General features: G+C 36.2%; 2 protein-coding genes across 4 annotated transcripts in view; one reads left to right on the plus strand and one right to left on the minus strand.

Moving 5' to 3' along the window:
• SCCRO (defective in cullin neddylation 1 domain containing SCCRO) overlaps positions 1-12,636 on the minus strand; it is a 32,700-nt gene extending 20,064 nt beyond the window's left edge. The window contains exons 1-5 of the mRNA XM_089248907.1: positions 12,345-12,636; positions 12,040-12,253; positions 5,310-5,478; positions 3,043-3,173; positions 1,611-1,693 (exon numbers count right to left, since the gene is read on the minus strand). Of these exons, the coding sequence (XP_089105033.1) occupies positions 1,611-1,693; positions 3,043-3,173; positions 5,310-5,478; positions 12,040-12,253; positions 12,345-12,347 (600 nt within the window). The 5' untranslated portion in view covers positions 12,348-12,636. The remainder of the gene's footprint in view (positions 1-1,610; positions 1,694-3,042; positions 3,174-5,309; positions 5,479-12,039; positions 12,254-12,344) is intronic.
• A 412-nt stretch (positions 12,637-13,048) lies between these two features.
• Positions 13,049-16,770, plus strand: part of glu (structural maintenance of chromosomes 4-like protein gluon) — a 57,432-nt gene continuing 53,710 nt past the window's right edge. Inside the window, exon 1 of one of the 3 annotated variants that reach the window (XM_089248924.1) lies at positions 13,049-13,168. The gene's annotated coding sequence lies outside the window, so the exon portion shown is untranslated. The remainder of the gene's footprint in view (positions 13,169-16,770) is intronic. The other 2 variants (XM_089248923.1, XM_089248922.1) reach the window with 2 other exon arrangements.

Here is a 16,770-nt window from a genome sequence, read left to right on the forward strand (position 1 = left end):
TAACAGAAACCATGGGTTTTTTATTGTATATCTTGTTTATTGGATATCATGAGAAAGAGCAGGGTGACGCAGAGGTAGAAGGGAATGTAAAAGAGGATGCAGCGATTGTTGGCGACGTTTTCTGAAAGAATGTTGTTGTTGTAATTTTTCTGTTTGTCATGTCTTCTTCATATCATTAAGTATGTCGGAGTATGTTGGCAAGGCTTCCTCTTTATCTGGTACTGCTTCACTTTCAGTAACAGTTAGCTGCATTAACTCCTCCTCGGTCAACCCAATATCAAAAGAACTTTGAATAGCATGTATTCACTAACAAGGTACCTCCTGACTTCCGAAACGAAAAACCGTTTAAACTAATCCAGGAAAAGTGTTTTCATAGTCCAAGCCTTTTTCTTGATCGTCCAAAATACTGGGAGCTTTGGCTTATCCTTCCCTTCAACGCTCGCGAATTCGCAGATTTGAAAATGATGGTGGGCTTTATCATGTACTCATACGCATTTGCGCAAAACAACATAGTAAGTCTATCTCTACTTGCCTTAAAACCAGGAGCTCGCTTTCTTCCTGTTGCTTAACTTCTTTGCTGCATTTTCTTCCAAAATAGTGTAATTTCGTCAGTGTTAAACACCTGGTGAGATGCATAACCCTTCTCTTTAATAGTTTTCTACAAATTTTTCGAAATTTTCTAGCTGCCTCCTGGTCGGCAGAGACTTGATCGCCAGTGCTTTTTACATTGCGAAAACCGAATCGTTTCTTAAACCTATGAAACAACCTTTACTTGCATAAGATTCTGATGAAATAGACGTTTCACCAGCCCTTTCCTTATGGAATAGTAAAATTTTTTGCATTTTCTGTTATAATATTACAATCAATTGAAATACTTTTTTGTGTCCGTCTTGTACACACAAAACACAGCATTTTCTGTACGTGAAACACATGGATCCCATAGGTGCTGCAAAGTTTTGACTGCCACAGGTGCGGCTACAGTTACGGCTGAACGAATTTCAGATTCCATTTTCTTGATATAACTCACCGCACATTCGTTAATTCTGTAATGGCGGACCACAGAAGGTATTGACTTCGCCAAGCAGTCAATATATAAAATTTTTCTTGTCAAGTTTTCATTTTGATTTACCTTTTCAAAGCATTATCAGCAGCACTAGAAAAATGAGCCATCCTAAACAAGCACAACTCAAATTTTGTAAATAAAACACGTGAACGACGATTGCTGAGTATTTTAAAGAAAAATTCCAATAAAGGAAAAAACCGCGAATACAGGGGGCTGACTGTATTTGTTCAGTCATATTTTTCAACACACAATATTTAAACTGTCAATTGTTAATAAAACAAAAATTAGATTATGTACATTCCGCATAATATAATATTATAGAATGAAAATTGAAAAAAAAAATTGTATAAAAAAAATCTGATTTAAACAAAAATAAATTCCGATTTTTTAAAGTTATTTTTATCAACCCTGGATAGTATTTTGATCTGATAGTCATAAAAGTATCAGTCATATATCTGCTAAATTCATTTTCTAAGGTAAAATATAGTTGGTATAGTGAAATTCAAGGTTATTCAAGAAAAGACCAGGTAGGAAACATTTTTGTTACCTGGAGAAACTGACACCATAAGTCCAGGAATTTGAATCTGCCTGCTAAAACAATGTTCCAATAAGCAATGGCCATGTCCAAATCTTTAAAAAAAATTCAATAAATTATGAAACGAGGTTTAGTCTTATAAAAAAACAGATGTAAGCAAATCTGTGTTTAGATTACACATAGGTGTGATAAAAAGTACTGAATGAGACCAAGTATGCAGCACAGCAACAAATCACAGTACATGGATGTACAAGCAGTTGTTGAGGGAAGTACATTTCACGCAGGGGCCTGCCAAAACCTTTTCTATAGAATCCTGTTTTTATGAAAGTTCTTTATTTTGAAAAGGGTCATTAATTTTGTGGGAAGCAAAATAATCTAGTAAATTAATCACAGAAGAAATGAGATACCAAATTTATGATTGCATTAATTTCTATTTTGCAAAGGGTCTGGAAAATGGACTGAAATTTCAGCTGGATAGATCCCTGCTTTACAAGTCATTGTACTCAGGGGCATTGTTTGGTGAACATCAGAAAATGTACTACACTTCATGAACACAAGTAGAACACAATTGTGATGTCATTATAACTGCAAACTAAAGCAGTGAGCAAATGTAAAATTCAGCATGAGGTTCAACAAACCAAGCACCCATGAAAATATGTATAAAATGGAACTTGGTATTAAGGATTATAGAAAAACAATTAACAATATTTTTACCATCTTCAATGTGTAATACTGATCCTTTGGACTTTTTGCAACCTGCTCATCCTTGATCCTTGAGCAGCTCAAATAGTCTGAAATATTCCAATGTCTGAACATGAAATCCCCCCCCCCACTTTTTAAACCCTAAATCATCAAAGCAGCACAGGTACAAAGGTTGGGCTTTTCAATCATTGGAACACATTTAACATCTGAATGTCTACAACCTTTTGACAATTCACTCTAACCTTTATCACAGAACTATTCCATTTTTCTTCAGGATTTTCATCTCTCACGAGCTGTGCATCACTTTACCTGTGGCATCTTTTTTCCTGCAAATGCACCATCTTTCCACTTATCTGAAGCTTTTGTCATACAAATTGTCTCAACCTTCGTAATAAATGATCTCATCATTTACTTTCACATAAAATCTCAGAAATAATGAGTTTAGAAAAAAGTTGAGTGGTTTAGCTCTACTCTTTCATCATAAGATTAATGATTAAATCAATATAGTTCATCTCAAAAATGATCATCAGTAGTTATCAAAGCAACTAGAATCAAAATCATTAGATTTTTTCTAAGTGCCAGTAAGTTATGAAGGTTGATAAATGGGTTATGCTAAGCTGAATTTTAAATCAAATAATGTCAACTAACACAAAATTCTTAAAAAAAAAAAGGTTTCCTCAATATACTTTTCTATAAAATAGTTACAATCTTCATTCCAAGCCATATCAACTAAATATTTTACCTAATCCTTTTTGGCCTTGATTCTTAGCATAGTTGAAAGTAAAGTTATAAAAATCTTTGAATTTCACAACATCTCTAAGTTCATTTTCTAGTGTCGGAAGTTTGTGCTTTAGCTTGTCTATAGAATCACACCTGTATATGCAAAAATATGTACACATAAATTATGGATTAACACATTTCAATAATCAATTTCACTGCAAAAACACTTCGAAAAAAATCCTCAAAAATTCCCTAAATCAAGAACTATATTTTTCCTAGTTTTTATAATTAGTCAAAACAGATTTATAGAAAAAAAAACCCATCCACGTACATGACTCATTTTGGAACAACTTTGAATATTTCATGCGACTAATTAGCACCACCTGTGAACTTACTGTCTGTTTACCAAGGTGCACACATTAGAAAGGAACCCTGATAACCGGTGACATTTTAAAAACTTGTTTGCCAACTTCAGAGTTATAAGCACTTATACCTGGGACCGCAGTTTGGGTCATTTGACCCAATGTACTATTCTATAGGAAAAAAGGGGTGTAGAATTTTCTTGGAAGTGGTTGCCCTTTCTGAAAAGTATTTTTAAATGAAGATAGTGAAGAATAAAGGTCTTTCAAGGTCAAAGCCAATTCATTGTCAGAGCAGATTATTATTTTTTTCAATGGAGGAATGGCAAGTAGAGCTAAATATATATATTTTTCCTTTCTAAACTTGAATACCTGAAATTCTGACGGGTCTCAATAAAGATTTTGGGAGTGTAAAAGTTTAGCTCTAGAAAAAACATGTAGTTGAAATTTCTGTAGGCAAACGATGTCAGAAAAATAATAAAATTCTGGCTTGCACCAAATACGTTTTGGATGGATTTCCAAATTTCGGGAAAAAAGTATCAGCGTCCAACGAATCTCCCTCTTTCAGAGCACATAGTGATGCAACTGATCAAGCCATTTGAGAGCAAGGGCATAAATGCCTCAACCGACACTTTTTTCCACTACACTAAAGCTGGCTCAAATGCTAAAAGCCAAAAAATATGAGCTTAGTAGAGACGGTGAGACGAAATCGAAGAGCAATATTATCTGACACCATAAAGATAGTGAAACAACAGTTGTATGGAACAATGATGCCACAATGACAATTTATCAAGGAAAGAACGATAGAAGCTTTTCATTATTCGGCACGCTTCATCTGGCAGTCGATATTGGCAGAAGTAGTCCCAAAAAGAGAGAGCTTCCACACACACAGAAACTATTTCACACTACAATTCAAAAGTGTAACGATCGTTGTTGTAGCAATCAAATGCCCCGAAAATATTCAGTGAAGATGGCATCACAGACATTTTCTACAACATCCTGGATCTCACAATAAAAAAAAATTCCTGTATTTTGTATAAAGCAGTACAGAAGGCCAGAACTATTTTTTGAAAGCAGTTCCTCTAAAATCTTATTGAAGAGCTGCGTTCACCATGCGCGTTGCCCTTGCACAAAAAGAAACGTTCATGCGCTCTTGATCATATAACTGTTTGTGAGCTATCAGAATAATAATAATAAGAGTAATAAATAAAAATAAACGAGTCTGATGTCAGGTAACATAAAAATGTGGAAACAAAACTTAATTTTTGCATGGGCTGTGCAACTTCAACATGCGATTAATGTGCAAGAATAATGAAAAAAAAATTTTGCTAACTGCTCATCATAAATTCCATTTATCAGTAAGAAATCAATACTTATTTGACACTATCATATTATAGACTTTCTCATATTCAATTTGACACGCTTATTTTACATCTTTGTCATATTATGGGATAACTGAAAAATGTTTTTGGACTGAATACAGTAAATAATGTATACTAAATCTTATTTTTACTGAATTGACATCATTTTTTAGCAAATTTCGAAGCTCAGTTTATATTCATAATTTTTCATTATGAATATGCAATTGAACAACATTGAATAAGAGTAGGGGGAACACCCCAGGAATGGAAAATAAATTCCTGTTTTTGCTATGAAACTCTGTTTTTTAACAGTGTGGGTCAATTTGACCCAGTTCGTGGTTCTAGGTATACCGAAAGTGCTGCGGTTCTAGTGTTAAATTAACTTATAACATAACTTGAATTACACACTTCTTTTCAAGTAGCACTAGGAAGACAACAAGCAACCTAATGAAAGAATGAAGAGATTCACAGACCAATTGCCAAGTTAATTGAAAAGAACAAAAAATATTTGAAGATGAAATAAAAGCAACTACATATACAAATTCAGCATATTTATGATATGTTCTCACCCTAATTCAGTCATTCCAGACAGGAACTCCTCTTTTGAAAATTCACATTGCGTAGCTGCTTTACATTTCCAAGCTAGAATCAATACTAATCTGCTCTCCGGACTGAGATTCAAATCCTCGAGAAATCTCATGATTCCATCTGGACTTATTTTATCTGGTTCCTGAGGATCTGAAATGTTATGAAACAGATATCAGTAGAAAATTCTATCAGAACATATAGGTTCAAATATTAAAATCCAGTTTCCAATATTCCATTATCATGAATCTGAATATACAGGGGTCTGTCCAGACTTTTTGCACAGGGTCCTGTTTTTGTGAAAATGTACCATATTTTTGTGAAAATGTACCTTATTTTTGTGAAAACGTTCAAAATAGCAGTGAAAGTAATACTAATTAAACAGCAACCTGATTTTCCTATTTATTACTTTATACAAAAAAAAAAAAACAATCTGTGTGTCGTAGTCTTTGCAATACTTTATTTTACGTTAATTGGAAATCTAATTGAGTTTCAAGTTAAAAAGTGAGAATTGTTAAATCTTCAGAAAAATATAAAAACATACCGACAATCATATCCTTATACGTCTATTTCCAGTCAATTTGAAAATATCAATGATTGAAAGGCATTCAATATCTGTAAGCTTGTCGGGTCCATTGAGTATGATCCGAAGATGTCTGTCGAGAGTGGTTAGTGACAATTTTGATCTTAAATCGGTGCACACAAGGTTCATTTGAGAAAAAAGTCTCTCGACAGATGCTGTTGATGAAGGTATGATAGTGCATAATGATAATAACCTCATTAAATTAGGATAAGCAGTCCAGATGCTTGCATCATTCTCCAGAATTGTCAAAACATCATTTGGAGAAATTTTTTTTCCAGAGTTTTTTTGGCCTCACATTTCTTGTCTTCTCTGAGAAACGCACTTGCTTCATTATTCTTTGGTCTCAAAATACAATTTTGCAAGAGATATCTCTTTATTGAACCCATTCTTTTCCATCATACCTTGAGATGCATTAAGTATGGGTTCCGATATTTTCACAGTCCCCTGAAATTCATTTTGCTGCTCTCCACCATAAAATGACAATAATATATCCAGGGATTTTTCAGGAGTCTCCACTGTCTTTAAATCTGAATTCATTGTGTGAAATATATCAAAGGCATTTAATATTTTTTTTTTCACACCAAATGCAGCCGACATTTTTTCCTGAAAATAACAAATAAAATTTTGAAATAAGTTTTCCTTAAATTCCTGGATTATGGTGTCTGCACTCATTCCATACTTTTTCTTGCTTTGTTTTTTCCTACTAAGTTCAGTGCATTCTTGGGAGAAGCACAACAGATCTTTACACTGCTTGAAGTGTTCCCCTGTATGTAAATCATTTGCAAGCACTTCAATTTCCTGACAAACAACTAGAACCTTTGCATTAATAGAGCTAAACATGATTGTAGAGCCCTGAAGCCACAAGCTAAATCTGTTTATAACTTTGAGGAAATCAGCCAAGAACAGAATATATAGAAGAACATCTGTATTCAGAAGTTGTTCTCTAATCCCCTTCAATTCAGGCTCCTGAGTCTTTGAGAAAAGATTATCGAGCGTTTCAATCAACTGTTGGAACCTATCAATCACTCATTGGCATGCAAGTCCATGAGATAACCACCGCGTAACCGAAACAACATTTTCAAAACATCTACACCATACACATTTTGCTGAATATCTAAAAACACTTGCCGTTTCTTTGGGCTGTAGTGAAAAAGCTTCCATAAGCTTATGAGAACGGCATCCACAGCCTGTAGAATGGGATATTTTTTTATCAAATGTACAAAAACTAAAGCTAGTCTATGATTTCTGCAGTTGACATAAATAGAATGAGGTGCCAAGTGTCGTGTACGTCTTTGTACACCTGATATTTCTCCACTCATCACATTAGTTCCATCCAAAGCTAAAAACAACAAGTTAGTGATTGGAATCACTTTTGCTATCAACAACTTCTCAATGGCAGATGTAACAGATTCTGCATTTGTCGCAGTTAGGTTCACAAGACTGAGGAACTCTTCTCTGAGCGGACTTCCAGCTATCTTGTAACGCACTATTAAATCCAACTGTGTTCTTTGTGCTTCGTCAGTTGCCTCATCAGCTATCAACGTAAAGTAAGTGGCTACTTTCAAAGCTGTCAAAGTTTTCCTCTCTAAATACAAAGATATTGCCTCTGTAAGATTGTCTACTGACACATTTGATAGATAGGTGGCATTCTTGCCGCATGTAGCAAGATAGCATTCTATTTCTTTGTCACCAAGATCCTCACCAATGAAAATTATGGGAGACTGCCCATTTTTTTTTTATCATGAAGTAAAAAATCTTTATATATTTTGTAAAAACTTTTACATTTTTTCCTTAGTCTTATGCACAGCAATTTCATTTTTTTTCTGTAAACAAATACAAGGGATTTTTGGATGCAGTTTCTGATGCACTCACAGCTTGTTTGTGTTTCTGGCTATATATATGCTTGTTGACACATCGTGTTGGGTGATCCCCAAATTGAACCCCTTGGTCAATCCAGGGTCCCTTATCAAAAAATGTAGAACATATTTTGCAAAGAAAGCCAGATGCAGAAATGCTGTAACATAGCCAACTGTGAAGCTTCTCAAAACGTGTGATATTCAACAAATTCAGTACTTTTAGTCTCATTTTTCTAGTTTCTGTAGATGAAATTTTCTTAAAATCGGGCTCTACCGATGAATTCGTAGCATTTTTCAGCGTTTCCGATAAATCAGCAATGTCTTCCACTGCTTCCGACGAATCGGCAATGTCTTTCGAAGAATCCAAAATGTCTTTCAGTTCTTCCGATAAATCGGTAATATTTTCCAGCGCTTCTGATAAATCGGTAATGTCTTTCGGCGCCTCTGATAAATCGGTAATGTATCGCGCCGTTTCCAAGGTTTCGACAGTGTGGTTCGAAACCGATGAAAGAAGTAATGTTTCAGAAATTTTTTCCGGGTTAGCACAATTGGAATTATCTGTATCTGACGTCTTTTTGGTGACGTTTTCAGATCCTCGTTTAAAAAACGATGTTATGGAGCTGCATCCTCGAACGTCAGTTGGTCGTATTTTTTTTAATGTAGTAATCACTATTCCTTGAATTTCCACCTGTTGGTGGTCGACCACGCTTCATATTAAATTTTCAAAAATGAAAGCGCAATACAGGAAAAAAAAAACGTGCACAAAAAATCCAATTCTACAATAAGCATTAACTATGCCGATTTTACGACTAACAAGAGGTTGTGATTCTAAGACCATTTGAGGAGAAGTGCGGGGCTAAAGCGTTTGTATAATGGCATAGGTTGTGCGATAAAATATCGGACGCGGTCAATCCGTGGTCAACCAGTGGGATGTCCTAACAGGAAGCCTAGAAACAAGGAAAGCCTTTTCAAGGTCATGTTTTCCGGTATCCAACCAACAACTTCTATAGATAAGATTACTCATCTATGGGGGAGGGGGTGGTGGCGTTAGGCCAACAATGCATGCTTAAAAAAAAAGATCAATGGCTTTCTATTATGACTAGGGTCATAACTGATAAGAATTTTGTGGCACAGCAGTCTCAAAAGTTTGTTTTTTTACGACGTAATTTTCATGAAGGGTTCGTTTTCCGGAATTTTGTGAAGGGTCCGTTTTCCGGACCAAAATTCCGGCTGGACAGACCCCTGATATATATAGATCAGTAAAATAAAACTATTGAATAATTTATAGGAAACCATTCTATAGTTGGCACTTGTTATGACCATGCGTTACTGCACTCTTTCCACTTTAATACAGCCCTAAATATTTTTCTATTCATCTCATGTTAATTTTTAATCCAATGTAATGACCTACAAAGACCATTCAACTCAGCAGCATCCAAAATCAGCTCATGCCTCTCTTTTGCAGAAAAATGTACAAAGTCCATGTTTTTCATTGGCCTTGACCCTTTGATATTTGAGAAATCCATACTTAAGCATGTGTATATAATTCAAGACTTGAAAAAAAAAATTGAGCACCAGCATAATTTCCCAGGAACCACAAGACCAGTGGAAAACATCCCTTTATGAACACTTCCCATTAGCGGACACTTTTCTGATCCCCAGTCCCATGGAATAAGGCTTTAATATATTTCACTCCTCATTAGCAGACAGTAAAATCAGGCAAACTCTACTTTTGTTTCCAAACTCTAATTTGTAAATTTTTATTCATAAATCAGGAAATTATCACACTCAATGGTGATTATGTATAATCCCATGCTCGTATCGGTAAACATGATAATCTTTCAATTAATTATATGATTAGCAGAACATATTTATGATCCAGGATGGTGATTCCGAATGGTCCCCCCCCTCATTTCTGTGGGCCTTGGCAACCTTTCCCCATGTTGGGGAAAGTTTGAAATACTCACATAAATTCTGAAAATTTTACATTGTCTTTGGCCTCCAATTTAGTGATCACAACATAGAAAATTTTACATACCAACACTGATTTTTTAATTGCCCTGGTGACCGAACAACTGGCATAGATGCCAACTTTGGAGAATTAGAATTCAAGTTTTCATGGGGATCCGAGAATTCCGTACAAAAATAAATATAAAAGGGATCTTTTGAAAACATTGCAGAGATTTTTCATTAGTGAAGTGAAATTATAGGATTTTTTTTGTCCTTGCAAAAACGAGACATAATGCAAGCCACCACTAATCATGGCCAACCAGGTTAAATTCCGTCATTACTACTCTCAAAAAACCAAATCTCCTCAACCAAAAAATATCCATTATCGACCCTAGAAAATGGTAGTTCATAATACTTAACTTTGTATTTGAAACATAGATGGCAGCAATAACTTCACACAACTGGATATGTACCCAGGTGGACATATTTGCAGGGAAGGAGGCTAAGCAGGCTGTAGTCCAAAATGACAAGTTCGGAGGGGGCAAAAAATTTAAGGAATGAGTGATCAAGAAAATAAGACTATAATACAAGAAGAGTGGCAAAACCATAACTTTGCCTTTGCCTTGAGAAAAAAGAACAGGTGAGCAACTGAAAGAACGAGAGAGTATACAAACATGTGAGTCACTACACGAGGGACCAGGTCAGTGATTTAATGTCCAGTGTTTTCCAGACCAGTTTTGCTGCCCTCAATCGTATAGATAGAGAACTGAGGGTGCTGGGCCGGGGACTCGAGCCACTTAGCATTTAAACCTTCTGGCTCACGCATTCAATTCTCTCCAGTGTGGCACAACCCCTCGGGATAAAGTGCTTATATTCCCACATAGGACAGAGCTTGGGCAATGGTTGGCTTTACAGGTCAGTGACCGACCACAAAAGTGACCCAAAAATAATACATGTCAAGTTTAAATAAAATACAAATACAACGTCACAACAAGCAAAATGCCCAACAAGGTGACTGAGAAAAAGATGCCCATAAAAAAAAGTGGCCTTGAAAATGAGGAACTAGGTCAGTGTATGGCCAAAGTAATTACCTAGAGGGTGTACAAGCATGTCAGTGAGTAAAACAGTGTGCAGGTATGTGAATGACCTTTCTTTTGGTCAAACCGAGCACATCTCAGGTCTATCGCCATGGGCAATTAGCAACCTAATGAGTTGTGCCGGAATTGCAAGTGCATATCTAGTGTTGCGTCTGATTTTTCAGGACTGTCATCTATATTTCAGAAATGAAGTGCAATGATTGAACATTTGTATCATTTTTAGGCATGTTGCTCTATGTGGCGAGACTTTTTAATGGGGAGATTGGCTTGTATTCAAACCTCGAAGTTGGGAAGCACAGAAAACCAATGTGAATGACCTAGAGAGCAAAGAGCCATGTAAATGAGTGACCAAAAGGGCAACCAAGTGAGAGGCAGACGAAAAAAGTAACACAGTGGGTGCGTATTCATATGAGCATCCAAGAGTGACATCGAAAACGTTTAAGCTAGGTAAGTTCTAGACCAGTGAATCCCAATGTGGGCATTTATGCCCCCTTGGGCGTGATGGAAAGTTCCAGGGGCAGTAGAAGCTATTGGGTATAACACAGAATCCTATGGGTTAGATTGCGTTGGGGGGGGGGTGATGGGTGAAGAAGTTTCTGAAGAAGGGGGTGACAGAACAAAAAAAACGTTAGGAAACTATATTCTAGACCAAAAGAGTGTACAAGCATGTGAGCAATCTGAAATAGTAACCTAGAAAGTGAGAAATAGGGTGAATGAATAGGTGAGTTACCAAGAGATCAATCTGGACGGCAAGGATCCAGATCAGTCTGTGTACTGTCAAGAATGTGAGTGATCAGAAGAGTTAGAGATGCTTGTAGAAGGCCAAAAGGGACTATAAATCATGGCTATAGCCAAAGGTGGCAAATTTATGGAGTCAGCGGCCAAGAAAGACAAAAATTACTAGGGCAGCGAAACCATATATCCGATTATGCCCAGGTCAGGCAAGAGACTGGGCCAGTGAAAGACCCAGAACGTTTGCAAGCACGGCAAACGAACAAAAAAGTGGCCTAGAGACAAGAGCAGGTTTAGACGAGTGACCAAAACAGTGTGCTATCATGTAAATGACCAAACGAGTGACCCATGGAGCGAGGGAACAAGTAAGACCCACCGTTTCAAAGAACACCGACTGTTTGTGACTATAATAAACGCATAGAAAGCAATGATTTAAAAGGACACTGCATAGTCAAAATAAAGGGACTAACCCTAAACAAACAAGTAACTAACCAACCTCTGTATTTACTGTAGAGATGTTCGAGCTTCTTCTTGTCGACGGACGCCTTTTGTTCCCTGAAATAGAGCTCGGGATTCTGGAAGTAATTATCGGAGGCGACATCTAGCTTCCAATCGTGTTGAGCCAAACAGAATATTGCTGTCTTCTCGCCTGTCTGTGTGAATGCGATGAACTGTTTTACTTTCTCTTTCTGTGAATATTTCAATTTGTGCTGAAAGAGATTAGCAAAATAACTAATCAATGAGAGAATTAATTAATTAATTGGGGGAAACGCATAGAAATTAGAGGAAAAACAAACAAACCATCTTTGATGTAAACCTCTCTTTGAAGGAGCCTTTCTTCAGGGCATGCGCATTGTTGTAACAACGACTCACTCAGCTGACGACAGGGAACGATGCCGATTCCGGTTTACCAAATACTATATAATTTAATTAAATTGTAATTATTATTATCATCATAAAAAATTTGATAATTAATAATTAAATTGGTGGTCTAGTTTGTGATATACGTGGTTGCGCTGTTTAGATTCCGAATGAATATTGATGAAATTGTATTGACCATATCATTCATGAGAAAACGGGAAATTTGGTTCCCAAATTACCAGTTATTGCCAAAAAAAGATGTCAAGGAAGCGGAAGGTTGCCAGTTATAGATGAGATCGCTGGAAATTCTCATATTTTCGTGATTTTGATCATCTATATTTTTGAATGCTTTATTTATTTTCAATGGAATTCATTTTAATCGTTCTGAAATTTGCAATAACGCTTCATTTAACGCCATTATTGATTTTTCAATGATTCATGCAATAGTTGGAAACTTTGTGGACTTTTTTTTGCACTGATCATAATATTTAAAATTCACGGATCGATTCAGTAATTTAATGCATTTTCAACCCTCTCAACATTATGAACATATGTCTTCACTAGTTTGTTTTTTTGCCAACTTATAATTTGATTTTTCTCATTGAAAATTTGCCAAATTGAACTTAATTTTAGGGTGTGTCATCATTGTATTTTTGGCAACAGTTCTTGTCACGGAATGGCGGGATTTGTGTGACAACATCATAAAGCAAAGTGGAGGATAATAACCTTGTCAGTGATTATTAATTCAATAATCTGTGTTGAAGGTGAAGATTTTATAAAAGCTGATACTCTTAAAAGCTCAATAATAACCATAATTATTAGGTTGCATAATCCCTCTCAAGTTGGAAGTATAGTTTTGAAATACATTGACTTTTACATGCAATGTTTGTTATTATTATTTTTTTTTTTGTGTGCACGAAATACAATAAAGCAACTTCTTAACGGTCACCCCGCTTTTACGGACAAATAATAATTTCCCATTGCATAACGAAAGTATGCATTTCAAACCGCTGATTACGGTCACCCCGCTTTTACGGACAAATAATAATTTCCCATTGTATAACAAAAGTATGCATTTCAAACCGCTGATTAACGGTCAACCCCCCTCTCTTTTACTGGTTAATGTTTTCGTCCCGTTGGTGTCCGTAAAAAGAGGTTTTACTGTGCTGTTGTAACGGACGTGCCCAAATATGCATATCTATATACAATATAACGAGCCTTATAATATCTTACGAAGTTTGATATAAAAAATATTTTATAATTTTGAAAAGTTTCTTAAATGAACACGTAAAAATGGAGGTTATGGTTTATTGAATGTTCAAAACATGTATACCGTATACACCTATCTGTGGTATTTGTAGGGACCCACCAACAACCCTTTTCTCCCCAACCTCACTCTTGCTAACAATGATGATATGGCTTTTTGTCTATCAAAATCACTTCCTTGATGGATTTCATGAAGGTTTTAATAAACACTGGATAGCTGGACGTTCATTCCGTGTATGGCGGAGCAGAAAGGTTTTTACAGTTGTTATTTATTATTTTTATTTGTTATTTATACTGTTATTGTTGATTTTTTTCACGCTGCGATTTTTTTTTTCGGCGTCCGTAGTGTCCGGACGGTCTTGGCGACTTTTAGTCGGGCTGTCGGACATGTTTGGCGCCGAAAAAGAAAGTCGCCAAAAAACGCCAAGTGGCGGACCATACAACATCTGTTCCGCAGAAAGTGACGTTGCTGTCAGTCTGAGGGGACATGTGCATTAGCGACAATGTTCAAGAATAATTATAACGTCACTGTAAGTCTTCAGCCCTACACTGAATAACCATCCAGCTCCGTGTAGGTATCCTCTATATTATTATAGTTATAACAGCTATTCTGAAAAAAAAAGTAATAAAAATGGAAATACGAATGTGCAATCTGAGAGAACACAAATCCAAAACATATTTCAACAAGGTAACATACTGGGAAACAGACATGTAAATGAACAAAGAAAAATTATTTTCTAAATGCTGATTGGCTCAATACTAAAGCCTGTTATTACTAGCAACGATTTTACTTTCAGATGGTAATTAAAGTGAAAAATGAAATGGCAACGTAGAAGCTGAAGAAAATAATAACCAAGAGAAAACAAAAAAAACATTTCGAACTATCCCTGGCCAGGAAGAACGTCAACAGGCTAGGAAGGAAATCGTCAAAATAGTCGTCAGAGATAAAAAGATTGTACTTTAATTGTTCTGACTTAATTAAGTTACGTCATCAACTTGCCATATCTTTTGATAATTGTAAAAAAAATCACATGAGTGCAGTAAGATTTCACTTTTATTTTGTCATGACTTGCACCTATCTGTGGCCATGTTTTGCTTGCTCATCTGCCATCCCATGCTCCAAGCACAGTATGACTCCACACACCCAAGTGTACATAATTAAAAATGTAGCGATCATCAGGATGGATCGCGTCAAGGTGATCCTTCAGGGATGACTGGATGCTTAATATCAGCTTTGAATACAAGCTAAAAACAAAGAAAAATAAATTTTATAATTCATAAAATCAAAGATGTAAGTGAAAGAGGAGGAAAAATCGAAGAAATTAAGATTGGGGGGGGGGGGGACTAGTATTATTAATGAGTTTCTAACCATCAACCTTCAGATTGCCAGTTTCACACTCTACCAACTGGTCTAGCAGCAAAGACTAGACAGTGCCCGACTTTAATTTATCAGTTGTTGAACATCCACTTGGCACTAATGTTCATGCTTTCTCAGAATGGACACATAGACGATGTATCGTTTCCTGTTTCTCTGTGAACCAAATAAAGAGTCTGGAACTTTATACATATCCACAGCATATATGTAAAGGCCTGTTCACATGAGTTTTGTGACTAACATTTAAATCATCAAATACAGAGCAGCTATAGTGTAATCCTCTTTGGCAATGTGCAGGCATGAAAAGATTCCGAAAGCATGCATGAATGAATGAACGCCAGACCTTTGCCACTGGACTTATCCCGTTGCCAAGATCTCTTAAAGCCCAGCTTCGTGGCAGAGTCTGGAACACTTACAGATGAGATAGGAGTTGGAGAAGTTTCGGGGTTTAGTTAAGATGAATATACACATATTAGGATGGAGGTATGTTTTAAAAGCAATTGAGGGCCCCCCCCCCCAGTCATCTCATCTGTTATCTTACACTTGCCATATTATATACACAGGATACAAAAAGAAAGAGAAATGAGAATCTTATTGTAAAATAATATATATATATCCATCGGAACGAGTCATCTCGCTTAACACCTTATTGGTGAGCAAATGGGTTTGATAACTTGCGACTAGAAGCCAGCATCAGTTTTATTGGGTTGAGTTCACTCGCTCCGGTGGATTTAATGAAAATATACAAAATAGAAGTATTGTGTGGGGGAATATATACAATTAGGGAGCACCCGTGGCATCTCGCTTAGCACCTTATTCGGTGAGCAACATGAATCCGACAATGTGAGTACGCACGTGTGTTGTGGACATGAAATGCATGGACAACTTGAATGGCGGAAAGAGAAATACACACATTTATATACATATATATAACTGCCAGGTCGAGTCGTCTCGTCCTAAACCTATTTTGGTGAGCAATGCGGGCTTGATTTAAATGGGGGATTGTCTGGAGAGAGCCTTAGCTAAGGATCAGCTTCGGTCTTGGTGTTTTGGTTGACTTGATCTGGCTGGTTATATTTATATTAAAAAAAATATATATATATATAATATAAACTACATGTGTAATGGTTATTATGAAACTATTCGTGTCGTCCCGCCTAGCACCCTAGCTAGAATAGCAGCATGAAGGACGCTTGTGGTTATCACATTTACATCATTGTAACGGGAATGTCATAAAAATTGTTGTTCGGGTCCCGTTAGTACATGCTATATCTTCTACATGTAATGGTTATGTATTAGTAGTGGCAGTCATGTGGATATGATTTTTGTTGTTGTTTTTATCCATTTCTGTTTTTTCTCCCACTTATTTTTGTAATATTTAAAACATTATTTTATAAATCTGGTGGACAGATTTCTTGTTTTTGTTGGCGTGTATATATCTGACAAGGCTTGTAATCCTTGCTGCTGTGTTTTTGTTTTTGATTATTTGAGTGAACCATTGTTTTCTATTGTTTTCGGAATATTTGTACATGTGTAGATGTTTTGTAAATTTGCACTCTGTTGCATAGTGAACAGGATTACCCACCATACCGCCGGCACATTTGTCTGTTCGGCAGCATTTCTGTTCGTGCAGATATATAGGGAATGGGCGGTATCCTGTTATGAAGATAGTCACCTCCCTATTCCAGTTTAGTGTGTTGTATGTGACTCGAGGGACAATTTCGT

This window comes from Pholcus phalangioides, unplaced genomic scaffold (genome assembly GCF_987345545.1).
Source record: "Pholcus phalangioides strain wild (caught in Gottingen) unplaced genomic scaffold, Ppha-v1.0 ptg000021l_1, whole genome shotgun sequence".
NCBI lineage: Eukaryota > Metazoa > Arthropoda > Arachnida > Araneae > Pholcidae > Pholcus > Pholcus phalangioides.